At 61.1% G+C, this 26,013-nt stretch overlaps 1 protein-coding gene across 3 annotated transcripts; it reads right to left on the bottom strand.

The window, feature by feature from the left end:
- Positions 1-183: 183 nt before the first annotated feature.
- LOC103095713 (thyroid adenoma-associated protein homolog) lies at positions 184-25,864 on the bottom strand. 3 transcript variants are annotated; one of them, XM_056821420.1, is made up of 32 exons: positions 25,541-25,864; positions 22,643-22,879; positions 18,206-18,383; positions 17,716-17,802; positions 17,613-17,640; positions 17,258-17,406; positions 17,024-17,146; positions 16,818-16,938; positions 16,564-16,706; positions 16,333-16,420; positions 15,969-16,096; positions 14,869-15,066; positions 13,749-14,442; positions 13,390-13,542; positions 13,140-13,249; positions 11,016-11,176; positions 10,632-10,801; positions 9,584-9,763; positions 9,330-9,490; positions 8,970-9,119; positions 8,765-8,869; positions 8,485-8,685; positions 7,923-8,073; positions 7,575-7,806; positions 7,086-7,307; positions 6,533-6,737; positions 6,040-6,243; positions 5,633-5,862; positions 4,222-4,398; positions 2,072-2,338; positions 1,502-1,707; positions 184-768 (listed from the first exon to the last, which is right to left on the bottom strand). In XM_056821420.1, exons 2-32 carry the CDS (start codon positions 22,741-22,743, stop codon positions 440-442), a joined length of 5,652 nt encoding a protein of 1,883 aa, XP_056677398.1. In that variant the 5' UTR covers positions 22,744-22,879; positions 25,541-25,864; the 3' UTR covers positions 184-439. The 3 variants fall into 3 exon arrangements, with proteins under 3 accessions (XP_056677398.1, XP_056677397.1, XP_056677399.1); XM_056821419.1 differs by having other exon boundaries at positions 22,643-23,110; positions 25,541-25,852; XM_056821421.1 differs by having other exon boundaries at positions 22,643-22,909; positions 25,541-25,849.
- Between the last annotated feature and the right edge of the window lie 149 nt (positions 25,865-26,013).

The following is a 26,013-nucleotide window of genomic DNA, read 5'->3' as shown; positions in this document are numbered from 1 at the left end:
CTTCACAAATGTTTAGTGGATTCCTGATTGATTGACCATCACAAACAGCTGCATGATCTTTGGAAGAGTCTCTTCCCCTCCCTCCCCCCTCCCTGTCCCTTACCCTTCCCCCCTCCCTATCTCCTTCCCTCCCTCCCTCCCTCTCCCCCTTCCCTCCCTCTCCCCCTTCCCTCCCTCCCTCCCCCCCTCCCTCCCTCCCTCTCAGTTCTCTCTTCTGTAAAATGAGGGGATTGGACTGGTCAGTTTCGGAGGTCCCCTCCAGTGCTCATGGGGAGCCCAGGGCCCTCTGGGGCTCGCCAAGGCCTGGTCTGAGTGGGTCGTGGGTGGCTGTGGGGGGAGATGTCCGTCAGAGCAGGGGGAGTTCCCCCGAACGGAGGAGAGGGGCCCGGAGCCAGGACCCCCTCAGGCCCCCTCGGGCCACCGAAGTCCTGCACAGAAGCTACTGGTCGCACGCTGGCCCCTCCGCCCTTTCGGGACCACCGGAGGCAGTGAGGAGAGCGCAGAGCCCTTCGTCCGGCCCTGGCCTCCTGCCGTCCTCCAGCCGGGGAGCCATGCCGTGCCCAGTGAGCACAGCCCGAGCCTTCTCCCAGGCCTCCTTGAGCTCCTCGGCAGAGCAGCTGGCCTCGGGCGCCGCCGCCTCCTCCTCCTCGCTGCCCGGCAGGCTCTCGAGCACCCGGGCCAAGAGCTCGGCCTCCACCAGCAGCACGGCGAGGGCCGTGTGCACCTTGGGGCAGCCCAGGGCCTTCAGGAACAGAGCGTCAGCACCGTCTGAAAGCACGACCGGAGAGAAGGGGATGGAGGGCTGCCCCCAGGGACGCGGGGCCCTTGGCCAGAGACGCCGTCCCAGCCCTGAGAACTCGGCTTCCCCAAGAGGAGGCTCTGTGCCCGCCCGCAGTCCCGCAGCACCCGTCAGGGCACACCTTTGGGAGCTCCATCCCCTCCCACCCCGACTGCGGGCAACCCTCAGCCTCCTCCTTCCTTTCCGACTTAGAAGCAACACTGTGAGGCTCCAAGGCAGAAGAGCCATAAGGGCTGGGCACTGGGGGTTAAGTGACTCACCCAGGGTCTCATAGCAAGGTGTCAGAGGGCAGATTTGAACCCAGGACCTCCTATGTCTGGACCACTGAGCCACCTAGCTGCCCCTCATCCTCCTCTTAAGCTAGTCTTCTCCCTCCCTGTGTGACAATCTCCTTGAGGTCAAGGATGGTTTTATTTTTGTCTCTGAGTCCCCCGCATCTAATACAGGAACTTGTGCTTAGGAGGTTCTTAATATAGGTTGAATTCCCACCTCTGCACCTTTGCTCAGATTGTGCCCCCCACCGGAATGTCCTCCTCCCCACTTCAGCCTGGTCTTCCCTTGGACTCTCCGAAGCACACAACATAGCCAGGCTGTGAGCCCCCCCGGGGTCTGGCCCCCAAGGGCAAGGCTTCAGTCCTCCCCACCCAGACAAGAACCCTTCTGACCCACAGTCACACCCCTGGCCTGACCTCTCCCACCTACCTTGACTCCACCAGAGGGAGCAGCGACAGAGGCTCTGAAGGATTTCAGGGGCTCGAGCTACCGCCCACTGCTGGGCCTTGGCCCTGAGGGGCGCTGTGTCCTCAGCCCTGTCCAGCATTTGGAGCATGAAGGGAAGCAGCTGCTGGGCAAACACAGCTGGCTCGGCAAAGAAGTTGTCTCCATCCTCTTCGTAGAGGCTGGAGGTCCTAGAAGGGAAGCACATCAGCCCTGGCTCTGCAGGCCCCGAGGGACTCCAAGCCCTGACCTGGCCCTCACCCAGAGCCTAACAAGCCTGGCCTGCAGCAGGCTGGGCGACAGGGACTCACCCCGGAGCCCTGCTCCAGGGAATCAGGCCAAAGAACGGCAGCTTTCCCTTAGCAGGCACTTCCCTCAACGCTGCCCTGAGCCGGCCTCCCCTCACCACATGGTCCTGGGGCCCCCTGGCCCAGGCTAGCTTCCTTCTAGCAGCCGACTTGCTCTGCGGAGGCCCCAAGCCTTTACTAGCTCATGCCACGCAGTCAGCCTGCTCCGAGGGGCTCGGAGCACGGAGGGGGAGACCGAGATCCTCACCGACTAGTGCTGATCTCCTCCAGGAGGCCCTCCAGATCACACTGGGGGAGATGGCGCAACAAAAGTGGCCAGGCGTCCTCGCAGTCTCCAAAGTGTGTTCCAATGACCCGGAGCAACAGGAGCAGGCCCTGATTGGCTTGCAGTGTCATGCCAGCCTCCCAGGGCTGGGACCCTATCTGTTGGGCCAGCAGACTGGCAAACATGGATGCTTCCAGCCTCACTGCCTTGTCCTCATCTTGCAGCAGGAAAATGCCAGCATTCAAAAGCCTGAGGGGGAAAGTACAGTCAGGAAATGCAGGGCCAGGCCAGGGGAGCTGAGAGGGAGAGGGGGGCAGAGGAACGGGCTCCTGAGGAGAAAGGCGGCAGCCCTTCTCCTCTGCCTAAGCCATGAGAGCAGGGTCCCACAATGGAGGTATACAGCCTGCACCCATGTACCCCAAAGGGCCTTCATTCTCACTAACCACTGTGGCTGGGAGAAAGGGGGGAAGACGGGGGACAGCCTCAGATGCCAAGTGAAGGAGTGGGGCAAGACGGCCTGAGGCACCTTCCCCTTCAAGAGCTGGGAGCCCTACACTTCCATTTGCTAGAGAGACCCAGAGGTGCTAGCCAGAAGCCAATCCAGTTCTCACAGAGCCCAGCCCAGTTTGCTTCTCATTGCGCCATCTTGTCCTTGCTTCCCCTCATAGTCTCACCAGGTCCAAGAGCTTTCTGCCTCTCCCTTGGAGAATCGAATCACCGCTACCTTTGCCTCCGGAAAGGCCGTGTCAATGACTGGCTGTTTTGTGGCTCCATTCCCCATCTCTGTGACTTCTCAGACCCCAACACCCTCGTGGCCACCATCTCCCCAGGTGTGTCCCCTTCCCCACTCCTGTCTCCTGTTTTCCTATTTGCATCTCCATCTTAATAAAAGCTCATCTGTTCCTTCATTCTGCCTGAAAACACCCACCAGCAGCCATCAGGTAGGCTGTGAGGCCACTCTACCATTGCAGAGCAGAGCACAGTATGGACCCTTCATTTCCGCCTTCTCCCTGAAGCCTTCCTTGATGATCCTGGCCTACAACAGGTTCCAGTTAAATTGGCTCACTTGTCCTTCTCTGTACAGGGATGCCTTTCACCAGGCTACGTCCTACGTACACAACTGTCCAGTTAGAAAACCTCAAACCTGGGCGCCAGGATCTGTTCAGATGACTTCTCTACTTCTGCCAAATGTCATCTAGTCTAGCCTCCTCCATAGGCAGAATTCACTGCCATATTCCTCCTGGCAAGAGGCCATTCAGGCTGAACTTGGATACTCTGAGCGACAGGGAGTTCACGCCATCACCAAACACTCCTCTTGGTTGCTAGGAAGTTCTTTCTTTATCTGGGCTGAGATCAACGTCCTTAGAGAGGGTTCTATCTGCTGTCCACTTAAAGCATGGATCTCTTCTTACTGGCTGGACTGTGAACTCCTTGAGAGAGGAACTGCATTTCCCCTCCTTCCTTATGTCCTCACAGAGCATGGTCCAGGGCTGAAGAACCTCAATTAGCCAGAGCTGGCCAAGGGCTAATCAATCTTCCTTTGAGAACCTCCAATGATGGGGAGCCCTGCACTTCTGGAGATGGCCCCTTCCAGTGTGGGTCAGTTTCTATTGTTAGAAAATTTCGCTAACATCAACTCCAAACCTGCCTACCTGTAACTTAAGAGAACAAAGATCTAGGGCTAGAAGGGTCTTCTATAGAGGCCACCAAGTCCAACTCCCTCATTTTACAGACAAAGAGATTAAGGTCTAGAGAGATGAAGTAACCTCCCCAGTCACACAGCCAGTAAGTGACAGTGCTGGGATTTGAACTCATGACTCCAATTTTAACATTCTTCCTGACGCTCTCCAATGCTTTCTGTCCAATGCTCCTGGTTCTTCCCTCTGGAGCCAAGCAGAACAAGGCCATCCATATTTCAGGTAATAGCCCTTCGCATCTTTGAGGCATTTCTCACGTCTCCCCAAGACTTCTCCAGACTAGGCAGCTTCACTTCCCCCAAACAGTGCTCACATGCCCTATTTGCTCTTCTAGCTTTCCCTGCGGGGCCTTGGTGTGTGGCAGATCCCAACAAGCTGGCATTGGAGTTGGCCATTGCGTCCTGTGCCTATCCCAGAGGTTCTGGAGCAGCTTACCGGAGAGCCAGGGCTGCCATAGCAGGCTCAGGGTCTGCCCAGGCTCCAATCACCACATGGACCCCAGCCAGGCGGAGGGATTGCGCTGCTGCCAGTCTCAGCTCCTCATTGGTACGGGGCTCACTCCAGCGTTCGAGAACCAGGCTCCAGGGGCCCAGGCCAGAAAAGTCCTCAGGCCTGGGGGTCAAGATACAGACAGAGGGAGGATGTCAACACAGAAGGACCAAAGAGACCCCCAGCCCAGGCTAACCCCCAGACTCGCAGGAGTCGCATCGTACTGGAAAGGGCCCTGGGTGTGGAGTTCAGGATATGATGAACAGAGGACGACTATGGAAAGGAAGGGATGTCCAGGACAGTCACTAATCAGGACAAATAGGTGGGAGGACAGGGATCAGCAACAGTGTTTGATGTCCCAGCAAAGAGGCCTTGTGCAGGTCCTCTGCCTACTCTGAACCTCGGTTTCTCTCTCAAATAGGATCACAAACTTGCTCTCCCTCCTGTGCAAGTGCTTTAGAGGAAAATAACTCTTCAGCTCCAAAGGGCTGAAGCAATCAGTACCACCACTGCCACTGCTGCCGTGGTCCCTCTCGTCTGGGCCTATGGAAAACTCCCAGAGGCGCCCCTGCCCTGCCCTGCCCTGCCCAATCATGTGGGAGATCCCTCCCTGTCTGCCTCAATGTCCTCATCTGCAAAATGGGGATGAGAACAGCTCCTGCCTCCCAGGGTGGTTGTGAGGAGCGCCTCAAAAAAATCATAGTCTATTATTGTTGTTAGGAAGGACAAATGGGCCATGGGGCCTGTCTAACAGCGGGTTAGTCTAGCCTCTAGAGCTAATAGTGCCTCTTCTGGCACTCGGAGGTTCACAGAAGAGACACAATCCCCAGGAGGGCAGGGGTACAAGCATTGCTGCCTCCATTTTACAGATGGGGAGACTGAGTCTCGGAGAAAGAGAAGGGACTCTTCCTTGTGGCATAGGGGGCCCCTCCTCCAAGACTCTTCAAGAACATCTAGCTAAGGCCTAGGAAATGGCAGAGACTTGCCCCAATACCCAGGAAGCAGGCAGCAGAGTGGGATGGGGCTGGGGGGGCTCCAGCCCACGGCCATGAGATCACAGAGGCACAGACTAAGAACTGAAGGAGGCTGGGGCGGGGGGGGGGGGGGGGGGGGAGGGGGTGTCAGCCCCAAGTCATCTGGGCCCTAAGTGGCAGGTGGCATGTGACCTGGCACCTCTGACTGCAAGGTCAGAGTCCCAGGGACCTGGCACAGAGTGGCGTCCCCCAGCCCCTGCCCAGGGCGGCCCCCTCCTGCCCTACGGAGGGAATCCCACACGGCACAGGGAGCTCCCTCCCCCTACACCCCACCCCTCAGTCAGCAGGCCCAGCAATGGGAGTTGGGGGAGGGGGCGCCGTACCCCAGGGTCAGGAGCAAGCTGAGGGCAGGCAGCGCCCTGCTCAGGAGGGTCGGGCTGGTGCCTTCCATCTCCACCAGCGAGAGCAGTTCATCGAAGCAGGCTGGGGGTGGCACCGGCAGGAGCGGGTCATTGTGGGCCGTGGGGTCCTCGTGCAGGTGCACCAAGGCCTCCAGGTGCAGCTTCAGCCCTTCCGGGCTGCCCCCCTCCTGCAGCACGGGCCACAGGGTCTCCTGGGGAGGCCAGAGTCAGGCTAAGGCCCAGCCCGTCCGCACCGCCGCCCCCCAGCTTCCTCCCGAGCTCAGCCGGCCGGCCCCTTCCTTTGCCCCCTCCCCTCCCCTCCCCGGGCGTCTGAGCTCCGAGCTGGTGGCAGTGGGCTCAGCTGGGGCTCGGGGAGGGGAGGGGCTCACCAGCAGCAGGGCCCGAAGAACGCTGGCCACAGGCTTGCAGCGGCTGCCCTCTTCCAGCACCCAGGCCAGGACGGCCTGGCGCACCTCGGGGTCCGGCCCTCGCAGCAGGGAGCCCAGGGCCCAGGCCCGGGTGGAATCGGCCAGCCTCCTGGCCTCCCCGCAGAGGAACCTGGCGCACTCCTGCCGCAGCACGCTGGAGCCCACCTGAGAACCGAGGCAAGCCCCCACGGGGCGGCTCAGCGCCGACTGCGTGCCAGGCCGGGGGGGACACGAGGCCCGAGGGAGCCGCCCCAGCCCAGCCGGGGAGCGTTCACAGGGGCTCAGCCGGGACACTGCTGGCCTCCGTGACTCAGTCTCCCTCTCTGTGACCCGTCGCTTCTCGCCCGAGCTGGCCCCCCTCCCCCGCGTGGTGTCCCCGAGGCTCCTCCCGGCCACCCGCGACCGGCCTCCCTCCTCACCAGCCCCGAGTCCGGCCCCAGAGCCAGGCTTCTACCTGAGCCTCCGGCCCGGCATGGCCCAGCTCCCAGGCCACGGCGGCCTCGACCTTCTTCAGGAAGTTCTTGCTGCAGCTGCCGGCCAGCAGGGAGAGAAGCCGCAAATAGGCCGCGCGGATCAGTGGGCAGCGCTGGGCAGGGGTGAGCAGCCAGAACCCATCCTCTGCCTGAGACACAGCAGCCTGCAAGTCCTGGGAGGAGTGGCTGCGGCCAGAGAAGCAGGGGCTCAGCCCAGGGGGGCCCCCAGAGGCTGGCCTCCCCCATAATCCTGTCCTCTCACAGAGGCCTCAGACTCAGGCCCAGAGCCACAGAATCCTTTCCTCTGGCCTCAGTTTCCCCATCAGTCAAATGGCAGGGGGGAGGGGAGCCCTGCAGCTTCAGAGAGCCCCTCCAGCTCCCACGCCCACGTTCTCCCCCTTAGGGAGCCAAGTGATCCCAGAGCGCCGCTCTCGGCCCATCTCGCAGGCCTCCCCGCCAGCCCCCCCCCCGACCCCCTCCCCCCAGGCCCGAGGCAGCCCCCGGGGTCACTGGCCCCAAGAGAGGCCGGCTCACCTGGCGCCGTCCTGGGCCAGGAGGGCGTGAGCCTGCAGCAGCCGCCCGTGAAGCACGTTGTGGGGGCCGGGCCTCGCTACGTCCCCCAGCAGCCGCGGCAGGACCCACTTGGGCCCCCCGAGGGACACGAAGGGCACCAGGGCCCGGGCGGCCATGGCCCGCGTGGCGTAGACGGGGCTCGCCGACAGGTAGAGCAGCAGCTCCCGGAACCGCACTGCAGAGCTGCATTGGGGGTCAAGCGCGGGGTGAGAGCCCTGAACTCGCACCCTGGCACGGCCAGCGTCCCAGCACTCGGGGATGGCCACGCTGGAGCCGGGGGCCTTCCTCCTTCGGGCCTCCGGCAGCAGCGGCCCAGGCCATCCTCGTCCTTCCTCTGCGGCCTCCCAGAGGGCCTCCATCCAGGCCGGAGGCCGTGCTCCCTCCGGGCAGGGCCCCGGCCCATCCTGGCCTCCCTGCAGGCCCTGCCCCCACCCGCCGGAGCCCCAGTACCTGATCAGATGCTCGGTGCCAGGCTGGAGTCTGGCCAGGAGGGTGAGGACAGCGTGGAGGGCAGGGCGGAGGCGGCTGTCCGCTATGGACCGCAAGGAAGAGAGCAGCGGGGACAGGAGGACGTCCTCCAGCTCCGGGTACAGGGTGAAGAAAGCCTCGGGGCTCAGGCCTTTATGGGAGCCGCCGTCGCCCCGGCTCAGGCTCTGACCCAGCAGCCGGCCCAGGAGGGCGCCTGCAAGGCAGACCCGGGCCCGCCCGCTCAGCGGCTCGGCCACGGGAGGGCCGCCCCAGCCCCAGCCCCGCCCGGCTCCCCGCACCCCCGAGCGCCCCAGCGGGGCTCCCACTCACCGAAGAGCTGGGTGCCGGCGTTCCTCATGGCCCAGCACGGGGAGCTCAGCGCCCCCAGACACATCTCGAGGAGGGGGCCGACCCACCTGAGCATGGGGGCCCCCAGGCCGGCGCCCCGGACCAGGGCCTGGAGCACGTGCAGAGCCGAGACCTGCGGGAGAGGAGCAGCCTGGCGAGCGTGCCCGGGCCGGCGACCCGTCCCAGGCCGCCCACGGCAGACCCTCGAGGGGGCTGGAAACCCCGGCTCGGCCCCATGGACCGCCAGGCAGAGGCCGAGTGAGCGGCTGGCGGCCCTTCAGTGGTCAGTGAGGGGGAAGAAGGACGGCCTTGCCGCAGGGGTCGTGGTCTGGACAAGGACCAAGGGCCGAGGGAGGCCGCCGGTGGTCAGCTAAAGGATGTCCGAGAACACGCTAGTGGTGCCTCTGGAGAGCGGCCAGACGCGACTGTCTCTGTGCGGCCGAGGCGTGGGGACAGCCAAGAGGACGGTCACCTGGAGAAACCGAGGCAGGGCCCCTGGGGCTCCTGGCCAGACGGGGAGCGGCGCCCCCGCTCCGCCCCTCACCTGGGGCAGGTCCAGCGTCTGGTCCCAGGCGTGAGGCAGGGGCCTCCTGGCCAGCTCGAGCAGCGTCTCCACACAGCAGGCCAGCAGGGGTCGGGCGCTAGCGGGTGTCTCTCCTGCCACGATGCTCTGGAGGAAGAGGGGGAAGCCTGCCGCCCGGCGGGTCACGGAGCTGTTCCGGGGTCCCCTCAGCAACTCCAGGCCCTCAAACACAAATCAGGGGCCGTGAGCGGGGGGCTCTCGGCTTCCCCGGGGACCCCAGCCCCCCCGGAGCCGGGGGTACCTGTGCGAGCAGCTTCTGGGGCAGCTCCTGCAGCCCCGGCTCGGGCTGGCTCAGCAACGTCCTGCAGAGCGTGGTGAGGCCGGAGGCGCAGCCCTCCAGAGCGCCCTGCGGAGGCAGGCGGGGGGGTCAGGAGGAGGCCCGGGGCACAGGCGGGCGAGGCGCGCCCCTCCCAGCCGCGTCCCGCCGCGAGGCTCCGGCCACTCACCCAATGGCGGCACCTGAGCAGCAGCCCCTGCAGGGTGGCCACGATGGTGCGCAGGCCCTCCGGGGGCAGGAGCGGCGACTCGGAGCCAGGCGGCGGCGGGGCCAGCAGCAGGACCTTCTCCGCCAGGCCTCCCAGGAGCAGGCCGATCTCCTGGACAAGAGCACGAGGGCACGGGCCGGGGCTGGGACGGCGGCCCCCGAGAGCTTGCCGGCCTCCCCCGCAGCAGGAGGAGGGGTGGGCCTGACTGGGCCCGACTGGGGGGGGAACAGGCACCACCGGGATCGCCCCGACATCCCTGACCGCGAGCGAGAACGGAGGGAGCCCTCCCGAGCCGGCCCACCCCGGGCGGCCTCCTGTCACCTTCGCAGAGATCCAGCAACAGGTCAGAATGCGGCCCTGCTCCTCGGACAGCAGCAGCGGGGGCTCTCCCTCCTCCTCCTCGGCCCCAAAGTCCCCGGCTCGGCCCTGCCACACCGCCGCGTTGATGGCCGCCCCCATGTCGGCCAGGGAGGGCGCAGCAGCTGGCAAGACAGCAGAGTGCGGGTCGCCGGGGGCTCCCGGGCACGGCTGCGAGCCGGCCTGGGAAGCAGGGAGAGGCCGCCCCCCCCACCCACCTGGCTGCGGGTCTTCTCCGGAGCCCTGCAGGACAGCCAGGAGGAAGGAGGCCACCTTGGCCAGCGTCGTCACGGTGCTCAGGAGCAGCTCCTGCCAGGACTCCTGGCTCTCGCTCTGCTGCATGGACAGGCCGGTGCGGGGGGCCTCCAGGAGGCATCGGCGCAGGGCGCACAGGGGTCCTGGGAAAAGCACACCTTCTCTGCGGGGGCCAGCCCAGCGCCGCCTTGCACGAGCCCCCTGACACCGGCTGCCTGAGCCCGAAGGGGAGGGGATGGCAGGGGCCAAAGGCAGCGGGGAAGGGAAGAGGGAGACCTGGGTGGGAGGGACACGCAGAGAGCACACACGGGGAGAGCCCGGGGAGAAAATGCCCTAACCTCCCTGCAGCACGCCACGGGGAAGAAAAAGGGGAGGGGAAGGGCGGCCGTGGGGGCAGAGGCACGGGGAGAGGGCGGGCCGGCGGGAAGAATGACCACGGGGGAGGCAGAAGCCAGGCAAACAGGGACAGGACTAGGGGAACCACGCGGGAGGCGGGAAGTACAAGCGCCACAAGGGATCGGGAAATAGAGCCCTGGCCAGAGTGGACTGAGGGGACACCAGGGGGAAGAGAGAGAAATGGGGGCCCCCAGCGGCGAGGAGGGGGAACCAGGGCCCCCAGTGGCGAGGAGGGGGAACCAGGGCTCCCAGTGGTGAGGAGGGGGAACCAGGGCCCCCAGCGGTGAGGAGGGGGAACCAGGGCCCCCAGCGGTGAGGAGGGGGAACCAGGGCCCCCAGCGGTGAGGAGGGGGAACCAGGGCCCCCAGCGGTGAGGAGGGGGAACCAGGGCCCCCAGTGGTGAGGAGGGGGAACCAGGGCCCCCAGCGGTGAGGAGGGGGAACCAGGGCCCCCAGTGGTGAACAAAGAGAATGGAGGGACACGGGAGAGAAGAGTGAGCTAGGGGACCCACCAGGGAAGAGACAGCTGGGCAGCACAGAGGGAAGTGAGAAGACACAGTGTGTGGAGGGGAATAGACAGGGTTAGGGGCTCCTCAGTCCCCCCAGAAGCCCCTACCATGGAGTGGCTGGGCACAGGCAGCCTGCAGTAGGTCTTGCTGGGCCGCAGTGTGACGCTCTTGAAGCAAACGGAGGAGGTAGGAGACGACAATGAGGCTGGGGCAGCTGGGGGCTGGGCCCTCCTCCTCAGGCCCAGGGACAATCTTCTGGAGGGTGTCACTGTCCACTCTGCCAAAGATGAGAGCACACGTTGCCTCCCTGTGACCCTCAGGCTCAAGAAGCCTGGTCAAGACCCCCCGGGGCCCACCACCTCCTCTTCGTCCCAAGAGGCAGCCTGGAGAGGCAGAGTGGAGGAAGGGGAGGCTGAAGGGCTGAAGTGGAGAAAAGGGAAGCCCGAGTGTTTGAGCCCACCCTGGCCCCCTTGTCCACCCCAAAGCCTTACTTCTGCAGCAAGGTCTGCATCATGAGAGCCCCAGCTTCCACCTCCTGCCCACGGGAGCTGCTCAGGGCCTGGCATGCCCGCTCTAGCAGGGCTTCAGCTAGGGTTGAGGGCAGAGGAGCAGGGAAGTAGAGGTGTAGAAGGTTGGCAGCCGGCTCCCGGATCTGCGAAGAAGCAGAGGGCAGAAGCTTGAGAGGCCTGGGTCAGGCTCTGCTGGATCTGGGCATAACCTGCTCCTTTCCCAAGCTCCCGAGGCTTCCTCCCTGCACTCAGAATCACTACAAAACTCTTTGAACTTGTCTCACCCCTGATTCTAGATTTGCCTGGCTTGGGCTTGGGCTTGGGCATCTTTTTAACCCTTACCTCCCATCTCAGAATCAATACTGTAGGACTAGGCAATGGGGGTCAAGTGACTTGTCCAGGGTCTGTGAATCTTAAAACTGCTCAGACTCTACTTCAGAAGATTTGATTGAGCTATTCCCCATTTTCTACAATGGAGGTACTTAGTCAGGAATGTATTGAGAACTTTAAAATTACTCCACCCTACTCAGACAGTGCCTTAGGGAAAGATAAAGTTGCAAAATTCCTGATTGAACAATGAAAGTCACCAACTCATACTTATAGTGAAGCAAAAACCCTAAGCTAGATCTATTTTAGATCTAATACAAAAAGGTGTTAAGTATCAATAAAGGTTAAATTAATCACTAAAAGGTCAGGCAACTTACAAAAGGCAACCTTAGCAAAGAGATGTGAAATACTCAGAAGATATAATCTAATCAGAGAAGGTGAGAACAAAAGAAGATGTGAACTAAGAATGGACAGTCCTGGGGGAAAGCATCTACTGTGATTGGTAGATGTGAAAATTTAGAGGAGGTGACATTAGAGAAAATTCTCTTTAAAAGGAGGTCAGGAGTTCAGAGGAGGCTCTCTGAACTTAGCTGGAGTTTGGAGTTAGTTGGAGGAGCTGGGTCTCTGAACTCAGTTCAGTTGAGGATCTCAGTGAAGGACTGGAGTTTTGCTTTAGGATGATCTTATGGTGATAAAATACTGACTAGTCTCTCTTAAGGCTCAGGCCTAGGCAATTTGGCCTAGGCCCTTCCTACTATTTTCTCTCTCTCTCTTCCCTTAATTCCTTCATTTATATTAATTAAAATCTCCATAAAACTCAGTTGACTTGGGTATTTTTGTATTTTGGAAATTTTCCCATGGCGACCACTTATTTTTTATTTAAATCAAAACACTAAAAATTATCTTTACAGGTCACACAGCTAGGAAGTGTCTGAGGTCACATTTGAACCCAGGACCTCCTATCTCTAGGTCTGGCTCTATCCACTGAGCCATCTAGCTGCCTCCAGACCTCTTCAGATGTGTCTCACATACATCTCAGACTCAACATGTCAAAAATAGCCTCCTCTAAAGCCTGCTCTTTCCGAACCTTCGGGGGCCTCACTTCTCTTCCCAGGCTCCAGGTGGGTGCCCAGTGTGATTGGTTGGACCTTCACAACATCTCCAGTCTCTTCCCCTGGACCACTGCAATGGCTGCTGGGGGGGAGGGGGGGACATCTTTCTCCTGAAGTCTCAGCTAAGGCCCCATCCTCCGCAGGGAGCCCCCTTCGCCTTTGTGCCTCCCTACTTTATCCATAATACTTTGCCTGCTCCCTCCCCCTTAGCCTAGGAGCTCCTGGTGGGTAGGGTCTGCCTTCTTGGGCCCCTGCGCTCAGCACAGGCCCGACACATGGTAGGTGCCTAACCAGTGGCTACTGTCTTGTTGAAACGGGAGGAACTGTCAAGGCCGCCAGGTCCTAGTTTGGCAAGGAGGAAGCTGAGAGGCACGAGAGGGCGAGGGCTGCCCGTCCGAGACCCCTCCAGGACTAGGTGCCACGGCTCCCTCCTCCCTTCCAGCCCGCCCTGACCTCTGGTCTTGGCCCAGGTCAGACCCAGGCCTGGATCTTGGGCCCTGGGGAGCCAGTGAGGCAGGTGCTCCTCTAGACACCCGAGCACTCTTATCCTGGGCTCTCCCGTGTGGCGGGGGGAGGTCCCCGAGGGCAGGGCCCCCTCTCCGCCATCCCCAGGCTTTTCCAGGACGGCTCAGCCAGGGCCCTCCCCACCCCAGGAAAGGCGCCTCACCTCACTTGTGCTGTCCTGAAGGCAACTAAGCAAAGCTAGTAAGGTGGCCCTTGAGGTGAAGTCCCAGCGGCCACTCTGCCTGGCCCAGCTCAGCAAGGCCGCCATGTTGGCTGAAAGGCAATGGAGGGGAGGGGGGTCAGTGGGACAGGAGGCCAGCCCGAGGAAGGAGCGGGAGGGCCGGGGGTGGGGGTCAGGGTGGGCTCCGCAGAGGAGCGGGGCTGGCTGGGGCCGAGGCTGGGTGAGGACTCACGGGGAGGCTGGCCCTTCTTCTTCTCCGGCCTCCAGCTGTCGGTGCACGTCGACAGCAGGGCTGTGAGCAAGAGCAGGGCAGTCCTTCGGCGCTGGAAGCTGGAGGCTGGGCTCAGCTGGGAGACGCTGAGCTGGAGAAGCCACTCCACAAAGTCTGCAGGTGACAAGAGGAGGCTTGGGAGAGGCCGGCCAGGAGCCCAGGCCCAGGCCCGAGGTCACTTCCCCCCGAGCCCGAGGCTCGCCTGGGAGTCACAGTTCAGAGCCCTGCGCAGGGCCTCAGCCCCGAGGCTCCCAGAGCCCACCGGGCCACCCGCTGCCCTATCTCTCCGCAGAGACCCCTCAGCAGTCCAGGGGACTCACCTCCGGCGAGCAGGACAGGCTCCGGGGTTGGGCCCGATCCGGACGCCCCTTGGCTGCGAAGCGCGGCCAGGGCGCTGTCCCGAAGTCGGCCCAGGAGCCTGCTCACGGTGGCCTGCAGCAGCTGCCGGAAGGAAGCTGAGGAATGGCTGAGGTTCAGCCATAGGAAGTCCTGGAAGAGGGCCAGCTCCTTCGGGCCGGGGGCCTGGGCAGAGCCAGGCCCCCCACACAAGAGGCTGGCCGCCATCAGGCGCACAGCCTCATCCCCACAGGCCAGGCACACGGCCAGGCGGTCTGGGCTCTGGGCCATGGCCGTGGGGCCCTGGCCCAGCTCCTTCCGCGTCCTCTGCAGGGACGCCCACCCCCGTAGGCAGCCCAGCCCCGAGCCCGAGAAGGCCTCCTCCAGCAGCCTTGCCGAGGCTGGGAAGAGCTGCAGGGTGTGAGGGAGCAGGGAGCTGGCCGCCCGACCCTGCAGGCTGGGCACCGCAGACTGGAGGGCCTCAGCCAAGGCTGGCAGCCAGTGCCGGGCCCACCGCTTGGCCAGGACCTGCTCGCTGCCTACTGCCTCCACCATGGCCCACTCCCACCGCTGGGCCTGGAGGAAGGAGCGGTAGGTGTCCGCCGCTGGGGGGCTCAGGGGGTTGGTGGACAGGCAGAGCAACAGGTGCTGTGGGAGCTCCGGGAGCATGTCCAAGACCTGAAGAAGAAGGGGCAGTGCCCACACTGGCCACAGCTCCCGGCTGGAGGCCCGCGCCGATACCCCCAGAAAGAGGGACGGGGCACTGCTAGGGGCACGAGAGGAGGGCAGAAGCGAGGCTGGCTACAGGATGGCCTGCAAAACTCCCCTCACCATCTCCCTGGAGATTGCCCCCCAAAACCAGTCTAATCACTCCTAGGGAGCCATCCTCCCCCTCCTCACAGCTAGCCCAGAAAGGCCACCAGGGGCTCCAGGGCTGCTCTCGGCCCCATCACCCCTGGCCATGGTGCTGAAACAGTGACTGCCCAAGCTGGGCCATGGGAGGGCTCCCCTGCTCTGGCCCTCTACTCCTCTGGGAGAGGCCGCTGAGGCCAAGCTCCCCGGGGCTCCTCCTGCTCTAACCGGCCCAAAGGAGGGAACACTCACCTTGTCAGAGCCAAGGAAGGGGAGCAGAGCACAAAGGGCTGGGTAACGGGCCTTAGTCGACCAGGGCAAAGCCTTGATCTTCTCTAGGAACTCATCATAGAGGGGCCGCTCCGTATCCCCAAGGAATTCACATTCTTCCCGATAAAGCACCAGGAAGAGGCTGAAGCAGCGCAGGGTGGCCTCAGACAGGCCTTCCAGCTGGGAAGGAAGGGATGGGTTCCATGGGCCAGGGAAATGGCCATCTACATTCTTCCCTTCCCCATGTGCCAGGAAGATGGCCACCTCATCCTTCCCTTGGACACTAGGGGAATGGCTACCTATTCCCTCCCCTCAGACACCAGAGATGGGCATCTTCTCCCTTGGCACCAGGGAGATGGCCACCTACTTCCTCCCCTCCCCTTGGGCACCAGAGATGGGCATCTTCTCCCTTGGCACCAGGGAGATGGCCACCTATTCCTTCATCCTCCCCTTGGGCACCAGAGATGGGCATCTTCTCCCTTGGACCCTAGGGGAATGGCTATCTATTCCCTCCCCTCGGACACCAGAGATGGGCATCTTCTCCCTTGGTCCCAGGGAGATGGCCACCTATTCCTTCATCCTCCCCTCCCCTTGGGCACCAGAGATGGTCACCTATTCCTTCATCCTCCCCTTGGGCACCAGAGATGGGCATCTTCTCCCTTGGTCCCAGGGAGATGGGCCACCTATGTGACCTTGGGCTTCCCCAGATGGGGCCTTAGTTGTCCCATCTGGAAAGCAATGAGCCGCATTCCTTCCCACGCTTTATCTCCTGGTCCCCTCTCATCACCTTGTCCCCTCCTCATTTTATAGACAAAGGAACTGACCCCGGATGGAGGAGTGACCGCCACCATCTAGTGCTGAGATCTGAACCCAGGTCCTGGGGGCCCAACCCAAGATATCAGACTTGGCAGCACGCCAAGGAGCGTCTACCACAGGTGTCCGGCCCCATGTTCCCAGAGCCACCTCCCGGGTGGCCCAAGGGATAAGGATGGGCCTTCTTGTCCGGCTGCCTTCTCCAGACAGAGGGCTCAGGCCCTGGTTGCAGACATAAGAAGGATCCAGGCTGGCTCAGCGCTCCCTACCGGGCTCTCTGTGTTGCTCCAGATGAAGTAAGTCAGCATCTGGATCCTCAGGGAATCGCTGCTCAGCAGTCGGCCGATCCAGATGCTCGGGGCACTTTCTTGTACCCGCTGCAGCCACAGGGAGAACACTGGGAAGGAAGGGGACAGCGCAAGCTCGGCTTTTCTCTCAAGCCAGGGTGCCTTGGCCCTCCTGCCCCGGCCTCTGTGGCACCCCCTCGGCCCAAGGCTCTCTGGCCAGAGCCCGGCCTTTCCGGGCTGGGAGCGCCATTCTCCTGCTCTCCGGGGTCCCTCGCCCCGCCCGGGGCCCCGGGGCCTCAGGGCCACGCCGCGCGCTCCCTGGCTCCCCCGAGCCCAGCATCCTCACCCTGGAGGAGGAAGGCACGATGGTCCACGTTCTTCCCGTTCCAGTCCGAGTCGATGCAGGGCATCAGGTTACTGAGCAGCGGGCAGGCCTGGGAGGGGAAGCGAGCAGATCCCGGGGGGGGGGGGGGGGTCTGTGAGAGAGCCGAGCCAGGTAGGGGGCCGCAGCAATCCCTGGCCCGATGGGAGGGCGCCTGGCCTCCTCGAGGCCCCCCCAGTTGAGGCTCAGGCTTACCATCCAACCGGGAGCCTTGAAGGTCAAGATGTCCCTCCTGCAGGCCGTCAGAAGGCCTCTGCTCAGCACCAGGTCCTCCAGCCCGTCGGGGTTCATGGGGGGCAGCGTCACCTGGAGCCACCCAAGCGTCTCCTCCCCGCCATCTAAGGACAGAGCGGCCGCTCAGAGGACGCCTCTCCTCCCCCCACGCCGGCTCCGCCCAGGCAGCCCCTCTCCCGCCCGCCCCTGGGCTGAGGAGCCTCCTCCGGCCTCACCCGGGTAGAGCATGTCGAGCAGCTCAAACAGGGCCCGGGCCCCGACCTCTGGGGTGGGGGCAGTGTTCACCAGCATGCCCAGCGCGGTGCCAGCCAGAAGGCGGGCATCCTTGTGGGCCACCTGGGGAAGGGACGAGAGCGGAAGCGGGCTCAGGCCCGTGGAGGCGGGCAGCGGGCCCCTCCCGCCGTCTCCGGGCTCTCCTCACCTCTCCCATGATCACTTGCACCAGGGACTGAAGGATGCTCGCCAGGGACTCCACGTCCTCCGCCGGGTTCCAGACCAAGATCCCCACTTCCTCCGCCATGATCTGGAAAAGCTGCAGGGCCAGCTGTGGGCAGAGCAGGCGGCCCCGTCTGATCAGCCTGGACCCCCGGGGCTGGCCTAGAGCCCCCCCGGCACAGGCTTCGGGGGGAAGATGGGGAGCAGGGGGCGCGCCCACCTTCACTGCCAGGTAGGCCTGCTCGGCCGGCCCCGCGGCGGGCTCCTCTAGCACGGAGGCCAGTGTGGAGGCGGCGCAGTCCAGCAGGGTGTCCAGGGAGCGTCTCCAGTGTTCTCTGGCCAGGCTGCTCTCCTCCAGGAACAGACACACTGGGCGAGGAGGGCCCCGTCAGGCCCGGCCCACGGGGGATCCCCGGGCCCCAGAGGCTGCCTCCCCCAGGGCTCCCGGGGCCCGGGGCAGCCAAGAGGGGACAGGGACCCCGGCCGGGCATCAGCCCGCCCGCCATTCCCCTCCCGGGACAGCGGAGCCTCGGCGCCCTCCCGTCAAACCGCGGGCCGGACTACGGGGGACTGACCTGTGCGGAGCTCTCCGAGGGCCAGCGCCTAGGGGGGAAGGGCAGCGTGAGCACCCACGGGGCGCGCCCCTCCCCCAGCCCGCCACCCCAGAGCCGTCCTCACCTGCCGCTCCTGGGTCAGGTTGCCCAGGAGCCGGGCCACTTCCTCACACGCCATGGTCTCTCTCCCCGCGGTCAGCGTGTCCAAGATCTGTAAAGGCCGCCACGCTCAGGCGCCCACCTCCCTCTCCGGCCCTCTCTCCGGCCCCGGGGCCCATCTCCCACCTCGGGGCCTTTGCACGTGCCGGCCACGTCTCCCCCCGGACTTGATCCTTCTCCTCAGGGCCTGGCACACACTCTGTGCCCTGACTTCACCCTGGGAGGGATTAGGGTCCCACTTACAGATGATGAAACTGAGTCTCAGAGGAGGAGCTCCAGCCCAGCCACCGCAGCCTAAAATCTAAGCACCCCGAGTCTGCACCCCGGCTCTGCGCGGGGCCTGCCCCTCCCTTGTCCTCTAGACCACGGCCAGGCTAGACTGAGCGGCCCTGCTCGGGGGGGCTCCGCCCAGGATCCCCCCAGCCCCGGCCGGGTCGCTGCCCGCCTCTACCCACCTTCTCCAGCTTGCGGAAGGCCCCCAGGCTGCCCATGGCCTCCAGCTGACAGGCCAGGAGGCACCGCAGGAAGGACTGGACCTCGGGGACACCCAGCTCGTCCCAGGCCTCGCTCAGAGCGGGCAGGAGACTCCCAACCTCTGCCAGGCTCTGCTCCTGGCACCGCCGGCCCGAGGCTCTGCAGAGACGGAGGACGGGACGCTCAGCGAGGCGGCGTCCGCCCGTGCCCACCCCGTGGGGCTAACAGGGACCCGGAGCCCCTTGTCCCAGGCCGGGCACCCCCCCCCCCCCCGGCACAGCCCATGGAAGCCTTCTGAGGCCCCCGGAGCCCCCAAGGGTTCCCTGCACATCCCAGGGCTCCGGGGGACCTCTCAAGGGGCACCCCCGGGGCAAAGCCTGTGCCAGGGCTGTGCAGCCCCGAGGTCACTGCAGGGGACAGCGAGGAGAGAAAGACAGAGAGATACAGGGGTACAGACCCAGAGAGACAGAGACTCGGGGAGAGACCCCGAGACTCAGGGAGAGACCCCGAGACTCAGGGAGAGACCCCGAGACTCAGGGAGAGACCCCGAGACTCAGGGAGAGACACAGAGACTCAGGGAGAGACACAGAGAGTCAGAGACTCAGGGAGAGACCCAGAGACTCAGGGAGAGACACAGAGACTCAGGGAGAGACACAGAGACTCAGGGAGAGACCCCGAGACTAAGGGAGAGACCCCGAGACTCAGGGAGAGACCCCGAGACTAAGGGAGAGACACAGAGACTCAGGGAGAAACACAGAGAGACAGAGACTCAGGGAGAGACCCCGAGACTCAGGGAGAGACACAGAGACTCAGGGAGAGACACAGAGAGTCAGAGACTCAGGGAGAGACCCAGAGACTCAGGGAGAGACACAGAGAGTCAGAGACTCAGGGAGAGACCCAGAGACTCAGGGAGAGACCCAGAGACTCAGGGAGAGACACAGAGACTCAGGGAGAGACCCCGAGACTAAGGGAGAGACCCCGAGACTCAGGGAGAGACCCCGAGACTCAGGGAGAGACCCAGAGAGACAGAGACTCAGGGAGAGACACAGAGACTCAGGGAGAGACCCCGAGACTCAGGGAGAGACCCCGAGACTCAGGGAGAGACCCCGAGACTCAGGGAGAGACCCAGAGAGACAGAGACTCAGGGAGAGACACAGAGACTCAGGGAGAGACACAGAGACTCAGGGAGAGACACAGAGAGTCAGAGACTCAGGGAGAGACCCAGAGACTCAGGGAGAGACCCAGAGAGACAGAGACTCAGGGAGAGACCCAGAGACTAAGGGAGAGACCCAGAGACTCAGGGAGAGACACAGAGAGACAGAGACTCAGGGAGAGACACAGAGACTCAGGGAGAGACCCCGAGACTCAGGGAGAGACCCCGAGACTAAGGGAGAGACCCCGAGACTCAGGGAGAGACCCAGAGAGACAGAGACTCAGGGAGAGACACAGAGACTCAGGGAGAGACACAGAGACTCAGGGAGAGACACAGAGAGTCAGAGACTCAGGGAGAGACCCAGAGACTCAGGGAGAGACCCAGAGAGACAGAGACTCAGGGAGAGACCCAGAGACTCAGGGAGAGACCCCGAGACTAAGGGAGAGACACAGAGACTCAGGGAGAGACACAGAGAGACAGAGACTCAGGGAGAGACCCAGAGACTCAGGGAGAGACCCAGAGACTCAGGGAGAGACCCAGAGAGACAGAGACTCAGGGAGAGACCCAGAGACTCAGGGAGAGACCCAGAGAGACAGAGACTCAGGGAGAGACCCAGAGACTCAGGGAGAGACCCAGAGAGACAGAGACTCAGGGAGAGATACAGAGACTCAGGGAGAGACCCAGAGAGACAGAGACTCAGGGAGAGACCCAGAGAGACAGAGACTCAGGGAGAGACACAGAGACTCAGGGAGAGACACAGAGACTCAGGGAGAGACACAGAGAGTCAGAGACTCAGGGAGAGACCCAGAGACTCAGGGAGAGACCCAGAGAGACAGAGACTCAGGGAGAGACCCAGAGACTCAGGGAGAGACCCCGAGACTCAGGGAGAGACCCCGAGACTCAGGGAGAGACCCAGAGAGACAGAGACTCAGGGAGAGACACAGAGACTCAGGGAGAGACACAGAGACTCAGGGAGAGACACAGAGAGTCAGAGACTCAGGGAGAGACCCAGAGACTCAGGGAGAGACCCAGAGAGACAGAGACTCAGGGAGAGACCCAGAGACTCAGGGAGAGACCCCGAGACTAAGGGAGAGACACAGAGACTCAGGGAGAGACACAGAGAGACAGAGACTCAGGGAGAGACCCAGAGACTCAGGGAGAGACCCCGAGACTAAGGGAGAGACCCCGAGACTCAGGGAGAGACCCAGAGAGACAGAGACTCAGGGAGAGACACAGAGACTCAGGGAGAGACACAGAGACTCAGGGAGAGACACAGAGAGTCAGAGACTCAGGGAGAGACCCAGAGACTCAGGGAGAGACCCAGAGAGACAGAGACTCAGGGAGAGACCCAGAGACTCAGGGAGAGACCCCGAGACTAAGGGAGAGACACAGAGACTCAGGGAGAGACACAGAGAGACAGAGACTCAGGGAGAGACCCAGAGACTCAGGGAGAGACCCAGAGACTCAGGGAGAGACCCAGAGAGACAGAGACTCAGGGAGAGACCCAGAGACTCAGGGAGAGACCCAGAGAGACAGAGACTCAGGGAGAGACCCAGAGACTCAGGGAGAGACCCAGAGAGACAGAGACTCAGGGAGAGATACAGAGACTCAGGGAGAGACCCAGAGAGACAGAGACTCAGGGAGAGACCCAGAGAGACAGAGACTCAGGGAGAGACCCAGAGAGACAGAGACTCAGGGAGAGACACAGAGACTCAGGGAGAGACCCAGAGACTCAGGGAGAGACCCAGAGAGACAGAGACTCAGGGAGAGACCCAGAGACTCAGGGAGAGACCCAGAGAGACAGAGACTCAGGGAGAGACCCAGAGACGGAGGGAGACAAAGACTCCGGGAGAGACCCAGAGAGAGACGCAGAGACAAAGACTCTGGGAGAGACACAGAGAGAGACGCAGAGAGAGACGCAGAGACAGAGGGAGACAAAGACTCTGGGAGAGACACAGAGACGGAGGGAGACAAAGACTCCGGGAGAGACCCAGAGAGAGACGCAGAGACAAAGACTCTGGGAGAGACACAGAGACAGAGGGAGACAAAGACTCCGGGAGAGACACAGAGACAGAGGGAGACAAAGACTCCGGGAGAGACGCAGAGACAAAGACTCCGGGAGAGACGCAGAGAGAGACGCAGAGACAAAGACTCCGGGAGAGACGCAGAGAGAGACGCAGAGACAGAGGGAGACAAAGACTCCGGGAGAGACGCAGAGAGAGACGCAGAGACAGAGGGAGACAAAGACTCCGGGAGAGACGCAGAGACAGAGGGAGACAAAGACTCCGGGAGAGACGCAGAGACAAAGACTCCGGGAGAGACGCAGAGAGAGACGCAGAGACAAAGACTCCGGGAGAGACGCAGAGAGAGACGCAGAGACAGAGGGAGACAAAGACTCCGGGAGAGACCCAGAGAGAGACGCAGAGACAAAGACTCCGGGAGAGACGCAGAGAGAGACGCAGAGACAAAGACTCCGGGAGAGACCCAGAGAGAGACGCAGAGACAAAGACTCCGGGAGAGACGCAGAGACAGAGGGAGACAAAGACTCCGGGAGAGACGCAGAGACAAAGACTCCGGGAGAGACGCAGAGAGAGACTCAAGAAGACACAGAGTAGGAGGAAGGCACAAAGATTCGTTAAGAGGCCCGCTCAGGGGGCCGCAGTGACCACAGGGGAGGTAGAGACTTGGAGCGACGTAGGGCCAGAGAGATCCAGGGACTCGGGGAGACCCAGGGCCCCAGAAGCTCGAGGCAAGGGCGGGAAGGGGGGGGGCGGTGACCAAGGGAGGGGCAGACCAAGCCTGCCACACAGCAGGAGCTTGGCCCACCGCAGGGTGCCGCAGGGACCCTGAAAAGGACAAAGACAAAGGCGAAGAAAGACAGAGACGCAGACTGCGGGCCTCCCTTCTTCACTCTCACTGAACCCCAAAGTTGGACACGACCAAAAGCCAAAGACCCCTCTCCTCCCCCTTTCCCCAGAGATGGAATGGGGGATGGGGATGGAAGGTGGGGGTGGGGTAGGGTTGGAAATGAGATGGGGCCTAGTCTGGGGGGCAGAACCCCATCACCCAAGGGCGGGACCAGGTTTGGGCCCCGCCCACTCAGTAGGAGCTCTGTTCTTTGCAGGGACAGGGCCTAGCTCAGAGGTTGGGGCGATGCCTTAAGGGGCGGGGCCTAGCCCGCTAAGGGGGCGGGGCTTGGCTGAAGGACTAGGCGCTAACAGTTCGGGGGCGGGGTCTCGCGGATCGGGGGCGGGGCCTGGCTCACCCGGCGAATCCTTGGAGCATGCGTAACAGCTCAAGTAGGATCGGTGGTGTGTTGGGGCCGCAGCTGGCCAAGCAAGCACGGGCTTGGTGCTCGGCGCCCATGGCGGCGAGAGCGGCGGCCCTGGGTTCTCGGGAGGTCTGCGGCGGGTCCGTGCTTCGCGACTGGCGAGCCTCCTGCGTGCACTCCCACTACGCTGCGGCTTCCGGAGCCATCGAGACCGACCTGCCCAGCCAGCGCCTATTTGTGTGCGAGAGCGAAGAGCGCCCCCTGCGGGATCGGAGGGCTCAGTGCCTCCGCCCTGAGCGGACAGGCCTGAGAGAAGGGAGGAGGGATGCCAGGGACCCAGGGAGTGTGGTGAGGGCCAGACAGCTGGGACAGCTCATGAAGACCGAGATGAGGCTCAGCAAAGGCAGGGACTCCAGAAAAAGCCCAGGCAGCAGGCGCGGATGAGGCCAGCGCCTAAGAGGTCTGGGAAAGAGACAGAGACTGCCTGGGGACAGCGATTCTGAGGAAAGCTCCCAACTCTCCTCTGGCCTCTGTTATTTCCAGGCTCTCCTGTGCCCAGAATTGTTGCCAACTGTCTCCTTCCTTAGACTGAAGTTCTCTTTCTCTGTGTGCCCTGCACTTCTCAGATTGCCTAGCACACAACAGGCACTTAATAAAGGGGGAAACCTTTGAGCAGAACAGTTCATAAAAAGTCAAGTACAGACCCTCCCCAGCTGTGTGACCTTGGGCAAGTCACTTAACCCTCATTGCCTAGTCCTTACTAGCTGTTCTGCCTTGGAACCAGTACACAGTGTTGATTCAAAAACAGTTTTTAAAAATCAAGTAAAAGGGAGGCAGCTGGGTAGCTCAGGGAATTGAGAGCCAGGCCCAGAGATGGGAGGGTCTGGGTTCAAATCTGACCTCAGACACTTCCTAGTTTAATGGCCCAGCCTTTTATTACCTTTCTGCCTTGGAACCAATACACAATATTGATTATTAGAGGGAAGGTAAAGGCCAAAAAAGTCAAGTAACACAGGCATCCTACAGATCCCCTAAGACCATACCAACAGCAGCAATTTTAGGAAGCCCTGACACTTAGAAATTAAAAGGTCTGTAGGGACCCTCTAGTTCAACCCCATTAAAAAAAATAACCTCACCTTCCATCTTGGAATCAATCCTGTATATTGGTTCCAAGGCAGAAGAGTGGTAAGGGCTAGGCAATGGGGGTCAAGTGACTTGCCATACCTGGCTCTCAATCCAGCTGCCCCCTCATCCCCTCTTCTGATCAATGAGGATCTCTAAACTGCAAATCCCCAGGTCTATCCAGGAAGTCTAAACTCACATCTCCCATTGCCTGACCCGAACCTGATGTCCTGTAGACATCTTAAACTCTGCAGCCTCAAACTGAACTCAGTATCTTTCTTCCTTTTCTCTCAGTCTTTGAGCTCACATCATTGGTGCTGGCATGGACTTCACTCTGTCTCAGCCCCAGATCCAGTCTGTTAGCAAGTGAATTCTGCCCTCAGATCACATACACTCACACCACTTTCCTCTGCTATGCCACCATTCTGGGGGGAAGTCCCTGTTGCCTCAATCTGATCCATCCCCTAACTGGCAAAATAACTCTCCTAAAGCATAGATTTGCCAGTCTGTTCCCGTCCTAGATAGACCCAATGGCTTCCAGCATCAAATACACAATGTTGTTTGGCCTTCAAAGCCTCTCATAACCTGGACCCCTCCTCTTTCCAGTCTTTTTATATCTCATTCCTCAGCACTCCTCTTTGCTCTAGCCACCTGTCCCTCTGGCTGTTCCATGAGGAAGACTCTCCATTCCCAGGCTCTAGGTAATCTCTTTGACTAGTCCCCATACCTGGATGCTCTCCCTGCTCTGCTCTGACCACTAGGCTCCTCAGCTTTCTTTCTGTCCCAACTAAAATGTCTCCTCTTCCAGGAAGCCTTCCCAAATTTCCTGTAATCCTAATAATGTTCACTCTCTCCAATACACTTGGGAACAGATCCTTTTTGGACCTGGATGTTTGTGCACGGTTAGTCTGGGAGCTCCAGGAGGGCAGGACCTGGCTTTTGCCCTTCGGGGCACAAAGTAGAAGCTTAATAAATTGTGTGGAGTAAAAATTAATAATTAGAAGTGCATTATTCAGGGACCAGCTGGGTAGCTCAGTGGATTGAGAGTCAGGCCTGGAGATGGGAGGACATGGGTTCAATTTTAGCCTCAGACCCTTCCCAGGTGGGTGACCTTGGACAAGTCTCTTTCCCCCCCCCCTCCCCTTCCCATGTATATCTTTGTGTGAAAAAGATCATTCTATTTATTTTATTTCTATTTCTTCAAGTATCTCTTGGTACCATCATCTATTCCCCCCCACCCTTTTTCTTTCTTTCTTTTTTATTTTTGCATATCATCTTAAAGTCCTTAATATCCCAATCTTTCCCTATGAGTGATTCTTCTAATTACTATAATAACGAATACAATTTTTGAGAGTTACAAAGAACATTTCCCCCATATATTAATATATATAATTTGATCTAATTGTCACCCTACTGTTGAGTCCCTCCGTTCTTTTTTTTTTTACATTATTTTATTTGGTCATTTTCAAACGTAATTCATTAGAAACAAAGATCACCTTTTTTTTCCTCCCCCCTCCCCCCACCCCACCCATGGGCGATGCGTGATTCCTCTGGGTATCACATGCCTAGCCCTGACCGCCCTTCTGCCTTGGAGCCAATACACAGTATTGATTCTGAGATAGAAGGTGAGGGTGCTTATTAAAAAAATAAAAAAAGAAGTGCATTATTCACAGTTATGGTTAGCATTAAGATCAATAGTCGTAGTCGGTCATTAAACAAATTGAAAATGTCAATTAAGTGTTAAAGAGAGTAGTGGGGATAATTTCTGACCTGTAGCTCTCCTCTAGAGACTAGTTCTGCCGGGTCCTCGGGGGAGCGAGAAGAGGCCGATCTCTACCGCGGAGATGTCCTCTCCCGGAAGTGACTCCTCTACCCCCCTCCGAGCCCCTCCGGCTTATTCAGGCTCCTTTAAAGGCTGCCAAACACCTTTCCTTTCCTTTCCTTTCCTTTCCTTTCCTAATTCTCCAGTGGCTTGCAATTAGCATTTCAAAGGAGAAGAGGCGGAAGCCCCAGAAAAAAGGCCGGACAAAGAGTCCCGGGAGGAGGCCGCGGAGCCCAGGAGGTGGAGGCTGTGGCTCTGGCCCCGCACCTTCCGGAATTAAGAGAGAAAGTGTTAATTGGAGAAACCTTCCCATGATTCCAAGAGAGCAGGGAGACTCTAGGAGGGTAAGGACCAGATAAAGAGCGTATTCAGACATTACGTCACCCACAGGTGGTGGGTATCTGAAGGCTCCATTGTATTC

The sequence above is a fragment of the Monodelphis domestica genome, chromosome 3 (genome assembly GCF_027887165.1).
Source record: "Monodelphis domestica isolate mMonDom1 chromosome 3, mMonDom1.pri, whole genome shotgun sequence".
Lineage (NCBI taxonomy): Eukaryota > Metazoa > Chordata > Mammalia > Didelphimorphia > Didelphidae > Monodelphis > Monodelphis domestica.
The sequence above is the reverse complement of the archived record's forward strand: the minus strand, read 5'-3'. Positions and strand labels throughout refer to the sequence as shown.

What these genes read in the sequence shown, in the direction of transcription:
- LOC103095713 (XM_056821420.1), bottom strand. Translation starts at nt 22,743, where the DNA reads ATGGGCGCCGAGCACCAAGCCCGTGCTTGCTTGGCCAGCTGCGGCCCC. An exon ending in ATGCAGACCTTGCTGCAGAA is followed by an intron (nt 10,802 to 11,015) that starts GTAAGGCTTTGG and finishes CATCTTTGGCAG; the next exon opens with AGTGGACAGTGACACCCTCC. An exon ending in GTTGCTGGATCTCTGCGAAG is followed by an intron (nt 9,120 to 9,329) that starts GTGACAGGAGGC and finishes GCTCTTGTCCAG; the next exon opens with GAGATCGGCCTGCTCCTGGG.